The sequence below is a fragment of the Diuraphis noxia genome, unplaced genomic scaffold (assembly GCF_037042655.1).
Source record: "Diuraphis noxia isolate RWA-SAM2 unplaced genomic scaffold, SU_Dnox_SAM2 contig0005, whole genome shotgun sequence".
Classification (NCBI taxonomy): Eukaryota; Metazoa; Arthropoda; class Insecta; order Hemiptera; family Aphididae; genus Diuraphis; species Diuraphis noxia.
Window position 1 is genome coordinate 24,873,336 of NW_028301715.1, and position 19,042 is coordinate 24,892,377.

Genomic DNA, 19,042 nt, shown 5'->3' on the forward strand with positions numbered 1-19,042 from the left:
GTGATAAAAATTGACAAACTTGTAAGAAATCTTTTATTAAATTTACAAATCTTAGATTTAAAAAGAAAATTTTTTATGAATTTCTAGCTTAAAATAATTTGTGAATTTTCGTGATTTTTGCATAAAATGTTGTCAAAACTCAAACTTTGAATGCTTAAAAAAAATGGTGACCATGCATTCTTTTTATTTTGCAACTGCTATTGTAAAAATATGTAAGGAGCCTTGTATTAAATTTTCAAATCTTAGAATTTAAAAGAAAAACTTTTATGAATTTATATCTAAGATAATTTGAATATTGCCGTAATTTTTACGTATTTAGTCAAAATTTGAACTTTAAATGCTTATAACAAAAAATCGTGCCTACGTATTTTTAATATTTTTTAACTCCTATTGTTACAATGTGTTAGAAGCCTTGTATTAAATTTTCAAGCTTTTCTACCGAACAAATAAATTTTTATGGATATTTATAGAAAAAAAAACTAAAAAAGTTGAAAAATTAAAATGTCAGTAAACAGCTCAAAACAAATGTAAATATTTTGAAAATTTTATCAAATATATAAAATGCCTATATAAACATTCAGGCAAAATTTCAAGTATCTGCGGTCATTTGTTTTAGAGTTACACCAAAATAACGAAATCGCTAAAAGTGAAAATTCAATGTTGTAAAAATTTAAATTTCAAATGCTCATAAAAATTTAATTTGTATTTCCGGTGTACTTTTTATTTGTGATAAAGATTTAAAAACTTGTAAGGAATCTTGTATTAAATTTTCAAATCTTAGATATAAAAGGAAAATTTTTTATGAATTTCTAGCTTAAAATAATTTGTGAATTTTCGTGATTTTTAAGTATTTTGTCAAAATTCAAACTTTGAATGCTTATAAAAAAGAATTGTGACTATGAATTTATTTTATTTTCAACTGCTATTGTAACAATATGTTAAGAGCCTTGTATTAAATTTTCAAGCTTTTCTGCCTAACAAATAAATTTTTATCAATATTAATTTAAAAAAAACTAATAATGATCGAAAATTTCAAATGCCTATTAATAGTTCAACTTAAGTCGAAAATTTCATGAAAATTTCATGTATCAATGGTCATTCGTTTTAAAGTTACACAAAAAATCAAAATCGATTTTTTTGAAAACTGATTGTACGTAAAATTTCCCGTTTTTCCCTTAATTTTTAGTTTGTTTTTCTCGATTATTTAGAAAAGTATTAAGAATTTTTCACTTTTGACCCCCCCAAAGTACCAACTAGATTCACTTTCTGATCGAACGAGGTACTGAAGTCAAAAATCGAAGCACTTTTACTGCCCCAAAACGTGAAGACAGACACAAAAAAAAAACACACATCATGGTAAAATCAATACATTCATCGCTCCGCTCAGAATCTAAAACTATAATGTTTATTGTGTAGATGAACTTCCCTAAATTATTATACACTGTTAATGTGATATAGAAAATCAATCTGCCAATAGCATAAACATAAAATAATATTTATAAGTATCATAAGCGTTGATTGGGGGAGGGGGGAGAGGGCTTAACCACAAAAATTAAAATATATATAAATGTATGTATATGTTACGGTAAAAGTACAAATACCGTAACATATATATATATATATATATATATATATTTAATCTTTTTAATGGTCCCGTTTTGTGTAAGAAGATTTAATTAAGCCTCTCATAAAATGCAATTAAATCTCCATCTATATTCTTGAAAAAAAAAAAATTTTGAATGAATGAAAACAACAGATATTTTCTAAAACAGAACATATTTTGATATTTTAAAATTGTACGGTCTTTTCACTTTGATAACTTATATAATCTAATTGATAATAAATAACATAAAGTATACTGACTTTTCAATTAATTAACATATAGGTACCTACTGTAAAATCCTAGCGCTTTAGAGTTAGTGTGTAGATCTTTATGAAATATGAATCTAAAGTCTTAATGCAGATAAATGGACATTGTTTTAGAATTGGAAAAGTTATGACTTATAGGTATATTAATGATATAAAACAGACATTTGATATAATTTAATATAGATTCTTTAATTAACAATTTACTTAACATTTGATCAATAAATGTCTATGAAGGTGGCGACATAAGCATATCGTTTTCATGTAGTTCTCTTGTTTTGAACCGAAGCAAATCATTGTCGATGTCAATAGCTTGCAGATCATCTTTATCAAACGTCCCCGATGGTTGAAATGAAGTATAAGAGCATAGACTATTCCAATCTGGCTGAGGAAGGAGGCTAGAAGAGTTTCCAAATATTGGATTATCTGAAAAACAATAAAAAATATTGCTTTGAAATTAATTCTATATACACTGTATGGAGTATATACTTAATATAATATTTGGTACCTATACAAAATACCTAACCTATAGTATAAAAACTATAACCAATGTTTTAAGGAATAATAAAAGTTATAAATATTTAGACACTTATAAATAATAGATGTATTACAACATATCAATAGGCACCTAGTTATTTAAAAGTCAAAATAATAATGATGGTTCAATGGTTGTAAAACTTCAATAAATATTTTGTTTAAATAAACCGATTCAAAATCATGACTAATAATATACCTACCATACATTTTTTTTTATATAGATTATGCTGAATATTATATACTTACATGAGAATTGAGAGTATTTAAAGTTTAGACGAGCGGAGTAGTGGACAAACATTTTGCGGGGTAACCCCGTACCATTCCACTCCGCTTGTCTAAACTTTAAATACTTATACCTAACTCATAAACTATTCGTCCTAAATTCGATTTTTATGAATCAAAATACTTAGAAAAATATTCTGCTTTGGAATATGAAATTAAAACTCTATGTTGTTATTCAAAAAAGTAAAAAACTTAAAAAATTATAGGGATAAAAAATATTTAAAAATATAATTTTTTAATAAAAACGTTGGTTTTTTAATAACTTGAAACTATGTAAAATAATATTTTCAAAAACATTAATAATTTTTGAAATAATGAGTGTTCAATGATAAAAGAATCACCCGGAATAGCTACTAAGTATAACACCATTATATAATTGGTATAGTTTGTATAGGATCCAAAATATGTCTTATGGAAATAACAATAGTCAATAGTCAAAACTAACTTTACGTATTAAAACTTAAATGCGTAAGGTAGGTACTGATTATAGACATTATTAGGATCGATCGAAGTATTGATTTATGCATGTCAAACTCAAAGTAAAATATATATTGAGTAGCTTACTATGAGGGCCTCACATATGTAAATATTTAGGGTAAAATACGATTGCGTACGTTCGTTATCGGCGATACCTTTTTAAGCAACACGATTCCGTACGATTTTACCTGTTTTTTAACTACACGATTGCGTACGAAGTTTTAAGCGTTGTTGCCAATTTTCATACCGGTATACAGGACCCCCCCCCCCAAGGGGGGTCTGATGGACCTTGAGTACATGGAGCCCGAATACTTTAAGAGCCCGTGGGCCCGTTGAAATTTATTTGTAATTTTTAAAATTTTAGTAGAAATACTTATTTTATATTAATTAATAATATTGTACAATAACATATTATGAAATATATATATTATATATAGTCATTTAATATTTAACCATTGATTAAGCTGAGCTCAAAGCCCGCAACATAAAATTTTAACTTAAAAAAAATATATTCAATGTAAATTAAAATATAGGTACTTGTTTTTTTCTTTAGATAATATTGTAATAAAAAAATAGAAAAGACATTATTATCGTTGGATTGCTTATGAATGAAATAAAAATGATTTTTTTAATTTTTAGTGTTTTTTTTTTTAGATTTTTGAGACTTGTTAAGAGTTTTAACTGTTTTTGAATCAAAATCGGTGTTATTTTATGAAATTATAATTTTTTGTCAATCGAATTATCAAGTAAGTTTTAAATGTATAGATTACGTAAATAGAACGATTACGCTGATGCAACGTCCTTTTTTCGCATATTTTTGCACATGTCTATTTCCTCCAGAAATGTGGGCTCAAGAACCAATCAAGAATCCTCGGTGAGCAATTTACACAACGAAATATATTTTTAATATTCTTAATTGTGTATTTATAATTTTTAGTACCACAAATGGACCTGAAAGCTTTCATAAGACTTATAATGGACAATTTCACAGTGCTCATCCTCCAAAACATGTTGTCATTCAAATATTGAAAGAAACCCAAATGCAAATCTGATTGATAATACAATCAGTTAATAATGGGAGAGTAAAGAAAATGGCAAAAAAACACTATAAATAATAATACAATAAACGATGAGTATAAAATTCATAAAATTTTTATTCAGTATTTAAAAGTAGTAGGTTATAGATGTCAAGGGATTCAAATTTAAAGATATTTAAACAATTTATAAAAAATTAACAATTTTTTTTTTAAATTTTTAAATTCTTAACAATTAATTAATTAATTTATTTATTTACGATAATTTTATTAAAATAATAATTGAAGATTTATTTATTTATTAATTACTTTTATATTGTAAACCTCATTTTATTTATAATTTTATAATTTATTTTTTTTTATGAATGATTATAGAACTGTAAATGTATTCGATATTTATTATATTATTATTTATTTTATATACGATGAAATTGGTAAATTTGACAACGTTGCATACAATTTCATACGCAATCGTGTTTATTTATTTTTTTTTCTGAAAGGTACTTTTAACCCATCTACAAACATACGCAATCGTGTTGCCAAAAAGGACAAACGTACGCAATCGTGTTCTACCCAATATTTATTGAAAAAAAGCAAACTTTATGGATTGATTTTAGCATTTACAATGATTAGTGATTACTAATACATATGTGTTTTTCTTTTAAATTATATACCTTTTTTTCGTGTGTGTGTCTGTCATCACGTTTTTGTGCAAGATGCATATATTATCAATATACAACATAAGAGGCAGTTTCTATGATACCAAATTTGATCTAAATATGTAGTAGGAAAATACCCACTAGTTATTTTTCTTAATAATAAGATAATATCAGCCTTACCAAATCTCAAACGATATTTGCGTCTATATAAAGTACAATTATTTTTGATTGAAAACATTACAGTGATGAAGAAGTCAAATAATTATATCTACCTATACAGCTATAATTCAGAACATGTCTCCAATGTCTGAACATACGTCACAGTTGTATACGAATGCGATTACTTTATATTAGTACATACCTACCTATCAATTAGTATGGAGGTATTTATGTTTAGGTACTCATATCTATACTTTATGTTATCGGTTTACTACCTATCAATGCCCAATGACAATATAAACAAAATTCGGTCAATTAAAATTAATGAATTCCTATATTTAGGAAAAGGCTTACAATTTAAAAATAAATTGTTTTATTATAATCATTGTATAACTAGTATTTATTGAAATATATAACATCATTGACATTATATTATAGCTAATATTATTTAGTAATGCCTTTTATACCGCACTTCTTCAGAATATATATATAGGTACGTATTATTGTGCATATATCAATTTATATATATTTTGTATCATTTATCTATGTATGAATGTATGTGTGTAATAAGTCACCTATCACTTATCAACTGTTTTGGTACAATAATTACGATTTTAAGACTTAATAATTAATTTCTAACCTGTTAGACAAGGGTTTATAATTTGTTCGTTTTGGTTCTGGTGCTGGGAAACCAAAGTTTTTTCCTGCTTCCGCCATTTGGCTCTACGATTTTGAAACCATACCTATAGATTGTTTAAACAACATTTGTTTTAAAAATTTTACATCGCGCACAGATGGGTATGATAAGTAGCAGTAATATTGAAGTCCGGATTAAAGATCTATTGGGCCCTAAAACGGCTAAAACACCATTAGGTACACTTAGTTTTAATTCACAAAATGTAAAAATCCCACCTTTCAAACTTCAAACATTGTTTAAATAGGTACTAATTTTTTATGTTTGTATAAAATCGTATGGTTTAAAAGTTTAAAACCTACCATTTAAAAATAAAATAATTGATAATACTGAAAAAACAATTAAAATAATTATGAAATACTATATGTTTTATAAATTATTAAAAAGTATTTAAACACAGATACTTTAGTCACTACAACAAGTAACAACCACTGCATAATTAATTATATTTTAAGCGTTAGACACTAGATAATATAAAATATTTTTACCTACTTTAAAAGAATCGGTCAAAATCACCTAATATTAATAAATAATTTTTTAATAATTATTATGTTAGAGATATTAGTTATTGAATATAAATTAATAATCACGTGGTTGAATCGTATACTAATAAAATATTCAAATATTAATTTATATTTAGTAATTTTTCACAATATGAACATATTTTGGGGCCCGGTCCCATATGTCTGTGACTCTGTGTCCCCATGCTTTTTAATCCTTAATCCGGGAGTGGTTGATTGGCAATTAAGTACAAATATATTACCTGCACCCTAGCTTCAGTCAAGTCGATTCGCATTGCCAGTTCTTCGCGAAAAAATACATCGGGGTAATGTGTTTTCTGAAACGAGTTTTCTAGTTCCTCCAGTTGAAAATTCGTGAAAGTCGTTCTGAAAACATAAACATAAATCCAAATTTAATATATATGTCAACTATATAACGGGTCGACAGCGGGATGATGAAAAACATGTATACTTTTATAAAAAGACTTAACGTATGAAATCATTTTTTAATGAAACATAACCAATATTATAAGAATAGAATTATGTTTTTTACAGTGATTCTGAAATACACAACTTATAAAATAGTATAAACAAATTATATTAAATCGATGGTTGGTTACTATTAATTTTTGGTGTACATTTATATATTATATTATAAGATCTATTTATTTTGCCAATATTTTTAAGGATAGTTTTCTGTTTTTGAGTATAATAATGTTAGAACATTTTTTGTTTTACTGGACACCTTATATATTTTTTGTGTTACCGTATGAAATTAAGCATGGGGAAAACGATGATGAAGTCAGAATGTGATAATAGAACTAAGTTTTAAATTTAAATACTTGATTGAAATTTACAGTATTTCTAAACACCAGGCATGGTTGCTCTTGCTCACTGGGATAACTAAAATCGAAAACATCTCTTGACTTGTTATGTACCTACATCTACCTTGAGCGGTTCCCGACCACCAAATATTGACTGCGCCACTGTTTTCAAGTTCTATAAACAATTAAACTTAATTTGATGTTCTTGAAGAATAATTTCACGGTTGTGGATAATATTATGATAATTTGTTGCAGTATGTGCGCTTAACTCTAAGCCGCACCGATATAATATAATATTATGGGTAGAAATAGCCAAAATACTAAAATACTTCACTATTCGTACTTAAAAATTTCAAGATAAAATATAAATATATTATTTTAAAATCTCAAGGATAATAAAAATTAGTTCTTCAAAACGAATGAAACACTTTACGAATTCAGTACCTTATTTTAAAAATTATATTAAGCTTATTTTTTTTCTTATAAGTCTGTGGATATTATAGATAGGTTATATAGATAGAAGCTCCACGTACCTACTCCAAGTTGCAACTGTTACCTGTATCTCCGCTGTTTCCTCTTGACGTTGCTATTAGAATTCTGGTCTGTGCTCAGAGATCCAGACGATTGATCGTTGTCGTCGCATCGATCCGTTGGGCTGTCGCAGCCGGTCACATCGCCATAATCTGTACATATGAAGACAAAGTTCATAAATTATTATCATGCGAACAACGCGAAATGACGATCGTCCGACGACCTACCGTAGTGTGGTCCAGCTCCTAAAAGACCGTCGAGCACCGTAGTGGTATCCCCGGGATCCGTCTCGTTGCAACGCAGGTCTGAAATGTCCAATATCGCCTTCTCTTCCATACCCCTAAACGCCATCCCATGTTTAATACAGAATTTTTACGTCTATAATTTATAACAATAAAGTATAATAGGTACATCCAGGGCGTACACGGTGCACAAAATTATCCCATTGTGAGGAGGAGGGGGAGTCAGGATATTATTTATATTACAAAATAATAAAATTTCAGAGTAGGTAATCATCTAATTATTCATTATTATTTAAAAATAAAAATCTTTGGCCTATGCGGGGGTCTTTCTCTCCATCGCGTGTACATCCCTGAATATATCAGTTGTGAATCATTATTAAACTACTGACCTTATGGTGATGGCAAATTTAATTATGTCACTGGAACCTTAGTGTTATTATTATAATTAAATGAGCGTAATTCGGTTAGGACGCTGTACAGTGTACGATATAATAATATATTTGTTCTGTGAACTAGGGCACATTTTATTATTGCATTAAGAAAAAAATACGTTTCGCTGTCAGCTATACGAAGAACGGTGTACACGATTTGAACTTTCGAGCTTCTGAGGAAGCAGCAAAAGTGCGTTCCTGATTAGCGCCAACGGATTCAGTCGACTATATTATTCTCTTGCATAACATATCGATTTTTTTCTACTGTAACTGTAGAATGATATATTGAATATCAACAAATTATATTATTATGTCGTGTATATATGCTTCTACGAGTTTTCACTCATGTCTACTTTCGTCATCACGATACATATAGCTATTATACGTAGTCATCATGGGCGCGGATTTAAATACAAATTTTATTTTACTTCGAGTGATCTATACCATTGCTTTTTAATAACAAAAATAAGGTTAAAACAGAAACTTTTGTAATTTTTAAAGGATTTTTTTTTTATTTCATACACATTGATATGAAAACTAACTACTAAAAAATTGAATACCTGTATATTAAATATACATAATTATATTTACAATAATATTATTTATTTCAAGTTTTAAATTCAAACAATGATCTACTTTGATAACAAGTTTTTTATAAGGAATCGTGATAAATAATTTACACACAGGTATATCAATATTAAAATATGTTTAAACATTTAAAAAATAGTAATAGGTCAATAATTTATACTAGGTTTGTTTAAAACGCGTAGAAATGAATTTGTATAATATCAACACAACAATATTATAACTATACAGAAGCTTAGCAACAATATAAACAAACACTTTCATATAAGTAGTAAATTTATGATATTATAGTTGAGTGTTCTAAGACATACCTTTTTAACAATATACTTGGTTTTAAGAGGAAACTTATATGTTTTATTCTTAAAAGAAGTTTTTTTCATACAAACTAAAATGAAAATGAGCTGCTAAATTTGATTACCTGCAAAACTGTATATTATATTATATACAAAATTATAATTATAAATATTATAATTTATTTCAAGTTTTAAATTTAAACAATGATTTGCTTTGATTTAAGTTTTTATAAGGAATTGTACTAAATTATATACACACATATATCAGAATAAAATGTGTTTAAACATTTGGTAAATAGTAATAGATCAACTTATATAAAGCTTGTTTAAAATGTAGACAAACTAATTTGCTCATCAGTAGCACAATAGTTATAACTATACAGACACTGGGCAACAATACAAACAAAAACTTTCTGATAGTAAATAAATGACATTAATTTAAATTATCTATTGTGTTAAATGGATGAGTTAGAAACATGATTTAGAGTTTACAAGAACAAACATAATTCTAAAAAATATATAAAGTATATACAATACAAAAACTATTTTCAATTCATTGAAAAATTAGTAGGTAATTATGTATAATAATGAAACAATAATAAACTTAAAATGTATATATTCATTTTAAAAATATTATGCAACATAACTGTAGCCATCGGAAGAATTAGGAGTGCGTTCTAGATATCCTTTATCAATTAATGTTTCGATGGATTTTTTGATAAGAGCAATTGATGGTGCGAATGACTTTGATTGGGAAAGTATCTAAAACATGACATAGTTAATAATAAAATATTAAACTACACATTTTTATTTATTTTACTTACTTCATTCACAAGCTGATTATGTCTCAATATCTTACGCGATTTCATTATTCGTACAATAGCAGCTTGTAAATACGTTTTACGATCATCTTCAACAGAATTAACAGTCTGCTCAACCTCTTGTGGAGTTTCTTTTTGGAGAGCTGATGTTATTCGCAATTTCGTACGCTTATTAGAGTATGCCATGTTTAATGATACATTCTAAAAATAATTAATAAACAGCAATGTAAAATATTTAAAAGTTTATTAAAATGTTTTATCAGTTTACTTACATCACCATCAAGCAACAACAATTTACATTCTATTAAGCTATTTATGTGTTTTTGAAATTGATCATTGGTTAATTGAAGTATTTCATGAATTTCAGTGTAGTTTATTGTATTACGGTCTTCAAATAGTAACATAATAGCCATTTGAAATGTTTGCATTGTCACTATATACACTTTTGGTAAATAATCCAATTTTAACTCTCCTATTGAAACGATAAATACATTTTAAATTAGTAAATAATAAAGATAAAATAATAATTTAACAAAATAACAATACCCTGACAATGATGATGAAGCCATGTTAATTTCCGCCCATTAAATTTTTCTTTGTAGAAATTTTCAAACTAATTACAATAAATATGGTTGAGTTAATGTTATATTATTAATATAAATTATATATTTACATGTTGTATACAAGGTATCAGTTGTTGAGGAATAACAAATGATGACACAGTTGATGATCCTAAAGGCCAAGCTCCAGTTTGCAATACATACATAGAAAAGGAGACGTTTAACTTATCAGTAGGTTTAAGAAATTCATTATGAAATTTGGCATTTAGTCCTTCTGAAACTCTGATATCAGTAAACATACGATGTAATTTATTTGTGAACTCATAACCACAGGCTTGCTAAAAACAAACATTATAATTAACATAATACAAATTTAACAAAATTTAATCAATTATTTTACTTTCAATTTGTTGATCATTCCTTCTTCTCCATCCATGGACTGGCTTTGTTGATGTATTAACCGTTTTGCCAGATGCCTTTGATAGAACCTTTGGAATATATCTTTATCATCTACATACTTGAATATAGTAATAGACTGTAAAAGTTTTTGATCAATTTCACTCTCACACATGCCTTTAGACGATTTTTTCAATAAATTATCACAGTATTTTGACAAATATTCTGGAGACTTTGATGATTGATTTTTTACTGGTTTATAGTTTATAATTACTGTAAATGCTTTATCAAGTGCACCACTGAAGCATAAATCATTGTTGAACACATCTACAACTATAGATTTGTATTTTTTATGCACAGCCAATACTTCCTCAACAAAATGTACATATATCTATAAAAATTTGTATACATTATTTGCAATTCAGACTTACAGATAATTATTAAATATATACTTGTTCTTGTCTCAAAGATTCAATAACTCTAATTCCGTGTTGTTTTATGTGTTCCCTGAAAATTTCAACTAATGAAGTCATTCCATCTTTAATTTCACGCAAAAGTAAATAAATATTGTGCATGTCATTTCGTCTCTCTTCCTTTATCATTGATTCAGACTCTCCATGTAAAAAATCTAAATGATCACCAACCATGTGTTGACGACAACGTCCTCGCAGTTTGTTGAAAGTACTAAATAAAATATAAACAATAAATATTTTGTATTGTTATATAATATATTTTCAATATTGTAAAAATGTACCTGTCATGAAGATATTTTTTTGATCTTATTCCTTCTTCTTTAAGTATTTGCAACACTTTAACCATGTACTCGGACACTGTGCATTCTTGTAATAATCTTGCAGCCTCACGTTTAAAGTGTTCACTACTTTGCTCTAAAAAAGGTTGCTCAAAATAATTTTGATACAACTGAAATATAAAATAAAATGTTTAATTCATAGCATACTTTATGAATAACTGAATAAGTACTTTCTGATCTTATGATAAATAAATATAAATACTAACTTCAAGTGGATATTTTTTTCTGAATTCCTGGACAACAACAAATGAGTTAATAACACCAGAAATTATATCAAAAGATGTGGTCATTGATATGTTACGCCTTTGTTTGTCAAACTCATCTAATAATAACTCCAACATACTATCTTTTAGAGGTACTATCATATTGTTTTTCCACACATCAAGCCCCAGTTCTCCAACCTCCATCTGTTCAGTGGAATCTGGTGTAATGTTTCCATACAAAACTTCTGCTTCAGACAATTTATGTTTTTTAATATGTTGGTTATTTAAATACCTAGAAATGGGTTTTAAATAATATTACACAAACTTTAATATTTAATGCAAGATAATAAAATACATACTGGTAAAGTGAATGTAGGTATTTGACACCTTTACTATACTTCTGCCAATAAGTATAATAATTTTGTAACAAATTTGCAGTACCTCCAGTTTGTATAATAGTCAATAATTCAAGTACGTGGTTCTCTAAGAACAACTTTGTTGAGTCGTACAGTTGATCACCAAGGGGCTCTGGAAAGGCCACACACATAGAGTAAACGTCATTGAAACGTTCGTTCCATGCATCTCTAGGAACTGTGTCTAATGTTATGACACCTTTTACAGTCTCTTGTAAACTGTTCCATTTTTCCGTAAAGTTTATTGGTTTTGGTTTTAATGACATATTTACTGAACTTTTTGAAACAACTAAGGATAAAAATTAAATGTAAAATATAAATTAGATGAATTAAAGTAGTAGTTAGTAGTATCTCTCACAATTTTGTAAGAAATAATTACTAGATGGAGTTTAAAGGGATTTTACTTCAACGGACTTCAATAGGTATCCTTAATACTCAATAGAATACTACAATAATTATGTTTCACAAATCAATTAGCGTAGGGAATACTGTTTTGGGAAACAATTACAGTGGACGCCGCTTATAAGACTCATATTACATATTTATGAATATTATTTTACTATATATTTTACTTTAATTTTAATACCCTAATACAGTGGTGGCCAAACTACGGCCCGCCATCATTTAATATCTGGCCCGAGAAAGATATTTGGTTCAACATATATTTGTGAGCAAGTATTTTTAACAATGAAAATTAACAAAAGTAAAACTCGATCTCGCATCACAAATGAACATCTACACGCCATTCTCCAGGTAAATTCTACCAAATTAGAACTTAATATTAATGTCCTCTGTCAACAAAAAAAAAGCTCATAGTTCTCATTAACAAATTAATACATTTTAAAATATGTTTTGTAAGTGTAAAACGATATTTTGTATAGTTTATATTTATTTTTATATGTGTTTTAATAATTTATTTAAAAATATTTTTTGAAATGTAAGCCGATTTAATTTTCTTTCATTTGTAGTAATTATTAAGTTAAGTATTAAATAAAGTCATTAAAATTATTAAGTACAATAAAAACGTCGTTAAATATAAAATTATATACCTATACCTAAAATTCTGATGACTTAAAAGTAAAAAAGAATTTTATGGCTTGAGTTAAAAAAAGTTTGGCCACCACTGCTCTAATACATATTACATATTAATCATTGAATAAATTTGAAAATTCTGATAAAAAAATTTAAATTGTAATACATATCATAAAAATTATTACATACATTAATAAAAAATTATAAAATATGTATAATGTATGTATTATTTATGAAAAAAATTAGTAATTTTTGTTTGTTTTGAGTTATAAACTAATATTCTAGAAATATATTGCTTGTTTATTATAATTATTACCTTGGTAATGAACAGCTCTCCTTATACCATCAACCTTATCGGTTACGATAACTGTGTCAGGTAATTGGGAGTGTATTTATAACTCACGCTACAATAACGATAATTGCGATAAATGTGAAATGCAATAAAAGTTGTTGTACATACACACATTATAAATCATGAAAACCAATTTATTTTTAAATTTAACCAAAAATGTTTATTTTTTACCATTTTTTTTCTTATGAAAGTTGAGTCTCATAAATGTATTTTTTATAATGTATTTGGATATGTAAGGACCATTTCAGACGATTTTGATTCTAATAAGCGACTGAACCTTATATACATGAGTCTTATAAGCAGCGTCCACTGTATAAGTATTTGAACCATTTTTTATTCTTTTTAGTCACATAGGTTATATGTGAGAATTAGCCTTCTCTAGATACTCTTAGTTTTTATGTCAATAAAATAATTCAATTTTAAAAAACTATTAATTAAAATGAGTAAGAAGTAAGAATTAAAAATATATTATTTAATTATTACATCAACTAAAAAAATGTGTATTAATAAAACATCAACTAATTGGCGTTGGATATAGAAAGGCACATTTAATTGGTACTATGCGTATAAATGAACATTTAAAAAAAATATTTTAAACATAGATACTCTAAAAGGTTTAAAAAATGGCCGTTCCAAAAAACCAAATGAAATTCCATATTTATCACCAATACAGTCATTAGCAGAACTGCCTATACTTCCCACCTGTTGTTTGCCGTAAACCATTGGAATATTAACATTGCAGACTTTAGGACTAAATAGGAATCACAAGCCAAAATATAAACACATTTGGTAAGTGTGAAACTAGCCATTTTAAACTAACTACTCTAAATCAATAATCATGAGAGGACATTTTTTGTTTCCATAAGTAATTTAACTTTTGTCGCTGAATAATTTATTAGACAAGAATTTAATTAATTCTGAATATTTAAAAACATAATTACATTTTGTAATTTAAATTCAGATGAGATTAATTATATATGTAATTAATATACATCACATAGGTAGTATAAAATATAAGTTTTGAATAAATAATAATTATGTAGGTGTTTAAGTAAACACAAATTAGATAATTAAAAGTATTTAAATTGGTATTTAATTAGTTTTAAATTATCTAATAAACTAAATTGTTTTTGTATGGCGTATGCACAAAATTGGACTTACCTAGGTACTTAAGCTAATATAGGATTTATGATTGTTTTGGAATCTAACATGAATAATAGACAATAGTCCTCCATAATATAACACCTATGCCATAAAAATGTAAACATTGCATGAACATAAATATTTTGTAACTAGTTATTTTAAACTTAAGCTAAGTACACCATAAGTAACAAATATGTAGTAACTTTTAGATCAATATGTACACAAGACAAACTTAAAAAAAAATCTTTTCAGATAATACTCCTCTGTGAGAAGATCCTCATACTAAGCTACCAAACGGTTAGGCTACCTATTATTAAATAAATGAATAACTGTTTTAACACCATATTTGTCAACATTAAGGTCAAATAATGAACAATTATCATTGCGTAACCACTTGGCAGTTAATCGGGTCATAATATCATGTGTGGGGACTTTAAAAATTTTTAGTTAATACAATCAGAAAATTAACATAGCATTCTATACCTGGAGACGTCAGTAGAATCTGTTATTCCATATCCCTGCAGCGGTTACTGTGATGCTGGGAAATTCAGCGGAAATAATATAAGAGATCAGATTGACGGATTTACATACAAATAAAATACAAGTAACAAGGAAACTGAGCAACTGACGTTGACGCAGGGAATGTTAATCACAATTCACAATAAGAAAAAACTATTCCAAAGGACAAAATAAATCACGATTGTAGATAGATACTAGATACTAGATAGGTAGGTATTACAATAATACAATATAGATTCCATCAATAATCGCGTAACAAAGTTAATAAACACAATTTGTCACAGAGAACGAGAGACCCTTCGGCAGTGTGGCCAAAGTGATATGTAGATAACTCTCACTCGCAAGCTCGAACGCTGTTGAAACTTGAAAGTTCCGATTTTTCATGAAAAACGTACCGATTGGTGGTGAATTGGTAATGAAAAAGGTTAAATGAGAATAAAAAATAAAACCATAAATACTAAGCTATTTATATATTATATAATATATATTTATATTGTGTGTGTTATTATTATTTATTATTCAACATGCTGATAAAAATCTTTTTTAGGTTATGGTACATATTTTTGAATTTGTTAGGTTTTTGTCACGGTTGTAGATATTATCATCTACAGCCGTGGTTTTTGTTTTTTATTTTGAAGCACTTTAAATGATTTTTGGTGTATTATAGTTATCACCATAGTGCTTACTCACGTCGTAATGTCAATTATTGACACTTGTTTAAAGTTTAAACATTAACCGTTTAGCGCCAGAGTAAGTCGGATCTATACATTTTATTTTTTTGTACGTGATGAATTGGCCGTGAACAATCACAATGGCGGATACAGAGGCAACAGTGCCAAAAACCGCTCCAGATGACAAAGAATTGGAAGAGATTTTAAAACTTATTTGGGGTCAGCAGGTACGACAAGATATATTCCAGCGTTGGACCCAAGGTGAGCCATCGTAGTCACTTGACAATGGATTACCTAAATAATCGTTGTCAGGCTTTTGTTTCAGTGAAGATGAACCGACAGCGCTGGTGCAATTTGAAGGTGGACCTTGTGCTGTATTAGCACCGATGCAGGCATACATTGTTAAATATATTGTCAACAACAAGTCTGTTGATGATGATTGGAAAAAAGTATGTTTTTAACTCAAACAAGTTTAGTAGTGCATTGTTAAAATTCATAATATGTTCTATAGGCCGAAGTTGAAGAACAAAATCATCTTCTGTGTAAAGCCGCCTGTGATATCCTTTGCCAAGCTACAGAAGGCTGTGATATTTTGAAATTTGTACGTATTGATGATAAAGCGGTGTGCCTAGAACACAGTCAGTTTCATTCTATGTTGAAGTATGTATCGTTTATTTTTATTTATATTGCTGGACTGCTGGACACATGCTGAATTATTTTATTTACATTTTTCTAGAGTAGAACAGGTGAATAAAGATAGTGTTGAAACTTTTTTTAACAACCATATTAATTTTTTGCGTGATACATTCGGAGTTTTGTTATTTTTGTATACAGTCATGCGTTCTAAGGTAAATTATATATATTAACATTTAGGCATGAATTAATACAATTATTCTTGTAGGGTTTAGTTAAATTAAAAGAAGAAATATGTGATTTAGAAGTGTCATTGATAGATAAAGAATTTGGCTATGGTAGCCAAAGCTTAATAAATATGATGATTACAGGACAAGCAGTTTCTAATGTATTTAATAACGATCAAGTAGTTGCTGGGCTAAGTAAGTCTTGAAAATTATAAATTTAATTATTTAATTAAAAAAAAATTACTTGTTTGTTTTAGAATTGCAAGGTATTGAAAAGCAAAGTGAAATTGGATTTTTGACCTTATTAGAACATTTAAGATACTGTCAAGTTGGAACTTATTTAAAAAATCCATGTAACCCGGTCTGGGTGTTGGGCAGCGATACACATCTTACTGGTATTGGAAACAATTTTTGTTATTTTTTTCAAACCTAAACCTTATGTTCACTATTTCAGTTCTGTTCTCATTTAACCGTAATTTGGTCAGCAAAGAAACACAAGCTGACATCGCTAGACGAACATTTAAGTGTTTTGATCAAGATGGCAATAACTTCATTAGTACTCAACATCTAAAGCCATTGTTGGAAAAATTAGACCTTGTATCTGATGATGAATAGTATGTAATTTATTTAATGGCAGTTTAGATCATGAAATATGATATAATTGATTTTTCAGTGTAAATCTGATGTCCTCAAAATTGGATTCCGAAGGACTAGGTATCATATTAATGCCATCATTTATGGAAGAATTTTTTTCTGAACAAGAAACCAGAACTCCAGATGTTTTTATGGTATTTCATTACAATGGACAACCGAGATCCAATCCTAATTCAAAGGTGACATATTTAGAAGGTAATGCTATAATCCAGGAATCTGATGTCATATGTATATCTGAGGACAACAACTTGCAATCTTGTTTACAATCTAAGTGGCCATATATTGAAATACAGTGGAAAGATAATGTAACACCTTCAATTAACTAATTTTAAGTGTAAAAAACATTTACCAAATAAATTACTAATTGTATTGGTAGTTTTATTAAAAAATCTCATGAGACTTACTTACTTAACCTGAGAATTATAACATAATTTTGACTAAAATAGTAAAATTATAATATGCTATACATTAGTTTTCTCAAATCATTGAATACTTACATAAAACATATTAGTTTGTAAAACAGTAACCAAGTATCTCTTCAAGTTTCTAAATATTATTACTATGTACATATTTATAAAAAAAATACATGTTTATGACTTAATTAAGTTTTGTTAATTATATTACATTTGTAAAAAAAAAAAAAACCATTTTAAATCGACCAAAAAAGGTATAACATGATATTTTATCATTTGAAGTTTTATATATAATTAATGATTGTATAAAAAGATGAATAAATATTTTCTTTATAATACATACAAATATATGATGCATTACAAGCTTCCAATATTTAAATTTACCTTTGGTTACCTAATATCCTCAAACAAAATTCCTTTTTTAATATATAGTAGTGGTCCAAAGAAATATTTGTTACTTGTTAGTTATAACACATTATTGAATTATTCTGTGGTTATAATATAATTGTATTTGCTTATTTAACGACTCGGCTCAATAAAATGTTTGTACCTATTTAGAATATTTTTGGATTGCTATAAATCCTATTTTAATATTAAAGAGGCAGTTTATTATCACGGTCAAATTAACTATGATTACAACTTTGTGATCTTCCAAAACATGAGGTGTTTAAAAATGGCGAAATAAATGATGTTGTGGAATGATTAGCTTGATTCCTATTTGGCAGCTGAAGTAAAAAGGATTCTTTTGAACATATTTTACTAAATAATCTAGAATTTTAGTCACCTCCATGACACCATATTCATTCTAAATTTATTTTTTATTTATATTCTATCTTTTTCTTTGGAGTTAGTAATTTTTAATAATTAATATTATACGAATGGTACTTATTAATGGTGGGATAATAGTATTTTTATTCTCTGTGGTAGAATAATAAAAGACCAGTGCTAGTACCTTAATACATAATATAAGGGCGTTATAAAACAATTTATATGAATTAAATAAGTAATTATAACTAATTTAAAAATTTAATTATGAAAAGTAAATTCACTTGATTGTTTATTATATTTTATAATCTGATA

The 19,042-nt window shown here is 27.3% G+C and overlaps 3 protein-coding genes across 5 annotated transcripts; 1 reads left to right on the plus strand and 2 right to left on the minus strand.

The window, feature by feature from the left end:
- Nucleotides 1-1,847: 1,847 nt before the first annotated feature.
- On the minus strand, nt 1,848-8,573 carry LOC107167617 (uncharacterized). Of its 3 annotated transcripts, XM_015516755.2 has the most exons (6): nt 8,195-8,573; nt 7,791-7,903; nt 7,589-7,715; nt 6,472-6,595; nt 5,655-5,757; nt 2,017-2,292 (listed from the first exon to the last, which is right to left on the minus strand). In XM_015516755.2, exons 2-6 carry the CDS (start codon nt 7,897-7,899, stop codon nt 2,096-2,098), a joined length of 660 nt encoding a protein of 219 aa, XP_015372241.1. In that variant the 5' UTR covers nt 7,900-7,903; nt 8,195-8,573; the 3' UTR covers nt 2,017-2,095. The 3 variants fall into 3 exon arrangements, with proteins under 3 accessions (XP_089085092.1, XP_015372240.1, XP_015372241.1); XM_015516754.2 differs by lacking the exon at nt 8,195-8,573 and having other exon boundaries at nt 2,016-2,292; nt 7,791-8,181; XM_089228966.1 differs by lacking the exons at nt 5,655-5,757; nt 8,195-8,573 and having other exon boundaries at nt 1,848-2,292; nt 7,791-8,181.
- A 951-nt stretch (nt 8,574-9,524) lies between these two features.
- Cul2 (cullin 2) lies at nt 9,525-15,792 on the minus strand. Its single transcript, XM_089229943.1, has 11 exons — nt 15,329-15,792; nt 12,265-12,607; nt 11,909-12,197; nt 11,646-11,812; nt 11,344-11,575; nt 10,896-11,282; nt 10,609-10,833; nt 10,482-10,548; nt 10,208-10,407; nt 9,939-10,136; nt 9,525-9,876 (listed from the first exon to the last, which is right to left on the minus strand). The coding sequence occupies exons 2-11, from the start codon at nt 12,582-12,584 to the stop codon at nt 9,748-9,750; spliced, it is 2,214 nt and encodes a 737-aa protein (XP_089086069.1). The 5' UTR covers nt 12,585-12,607; nt 15,329-15,792; the 3' UTR covers nt 9,525-9,747.
- A 160-nt stretch (nt 15,793-15,952) lies between these two features.
- On the plus strand, nt 15,953-18,325 carry LOC107167605 (ubiquitin carboxyl-terminal hydrolase MINDY-3 homolog). Its single transcript, XM_089229947.1, has 8 exons — nt 15,953-16,296; nt 16,348-16,484; nt 16,547-16,695; nt 16,772-16,883; nt 16,937-17,090; nt 17,153-17,290; nt 17,350-17,509; nt 17,569-18,325. Exons 1-8 carry the CDS (start codon nt 16,176-16,178, stop codon nt 17,873-17,875), a joined length of 1,278 nt encoding a protein of 425 aa, XP_089086073.1. The 5' UTR covers nt 15,953-16,175; the 3' UTR covers nt 17,876-18,325.
- Nucleotides 18,326-19,042: the final 717 nt, after the last annotated feature.

Coding starts and splice junctions, on each gene's coding strand:
- LOC107167617 (XM_015516754.2), bottom strand. CDS start 7,914: ATGGCGTTTAGGGGTATGGAAGAGAAGGCGATATTGGACATTTCAGAC. Junction 6,596..7,588: donor AGGAAACAGCGGAGATACAG/GTAACAGTTGCA, acceptor TTATGTTTTCAG/AACGACTTTCACGAATTTTC. Junction 5,758..6,471: donor TGACTGAAGCTAGGGTGCAG/GTAATATATTTG, acceptor AACAATCTATAG/GTATGGTTTCAAAATCGTAG.
- Cul2 (XM_089229943.1), bottom strand. CDS start 12,584: ATGTCATTAAAACCAAAACCAATAAACTTTACGGAAAAATGGAACAGT. Junction 10,408..10,481: donor GCTTCATCATCATTGTCAGG/GTATTGTTATTT, acceptor TCGTTTCAATAG/GAGAGTTAAAATTGGATTAT. Junction 10,137..10,207: donor TGTTGTTGCTTGATGGTGAT/GTAAGTAAACTG, acceptor AATTATTTTTAG/AATGTATCATTAAACATGGC.
- LOC107167605 (XM_089229947.1), top strand. CDS start 16,176: ATGGCGGATACAGAGGCAACAGTGCCAAAAACCGCTCCAGATGACAAA. Junction 17,091..17,152: donor TCAAGTAGTTGCTGGGCTAA/GTAAGTCTTGAA, acceptor TGTTTGTTTTAG/AATTGCAAGGTATTGAAAAG. Junction 17,291..17,349: donor CAGCGATACACATCTTACTG/GTATTGGAAACA, acceptor TCACTATTTCAG/TTCTGTTCTCATTTAACCGT.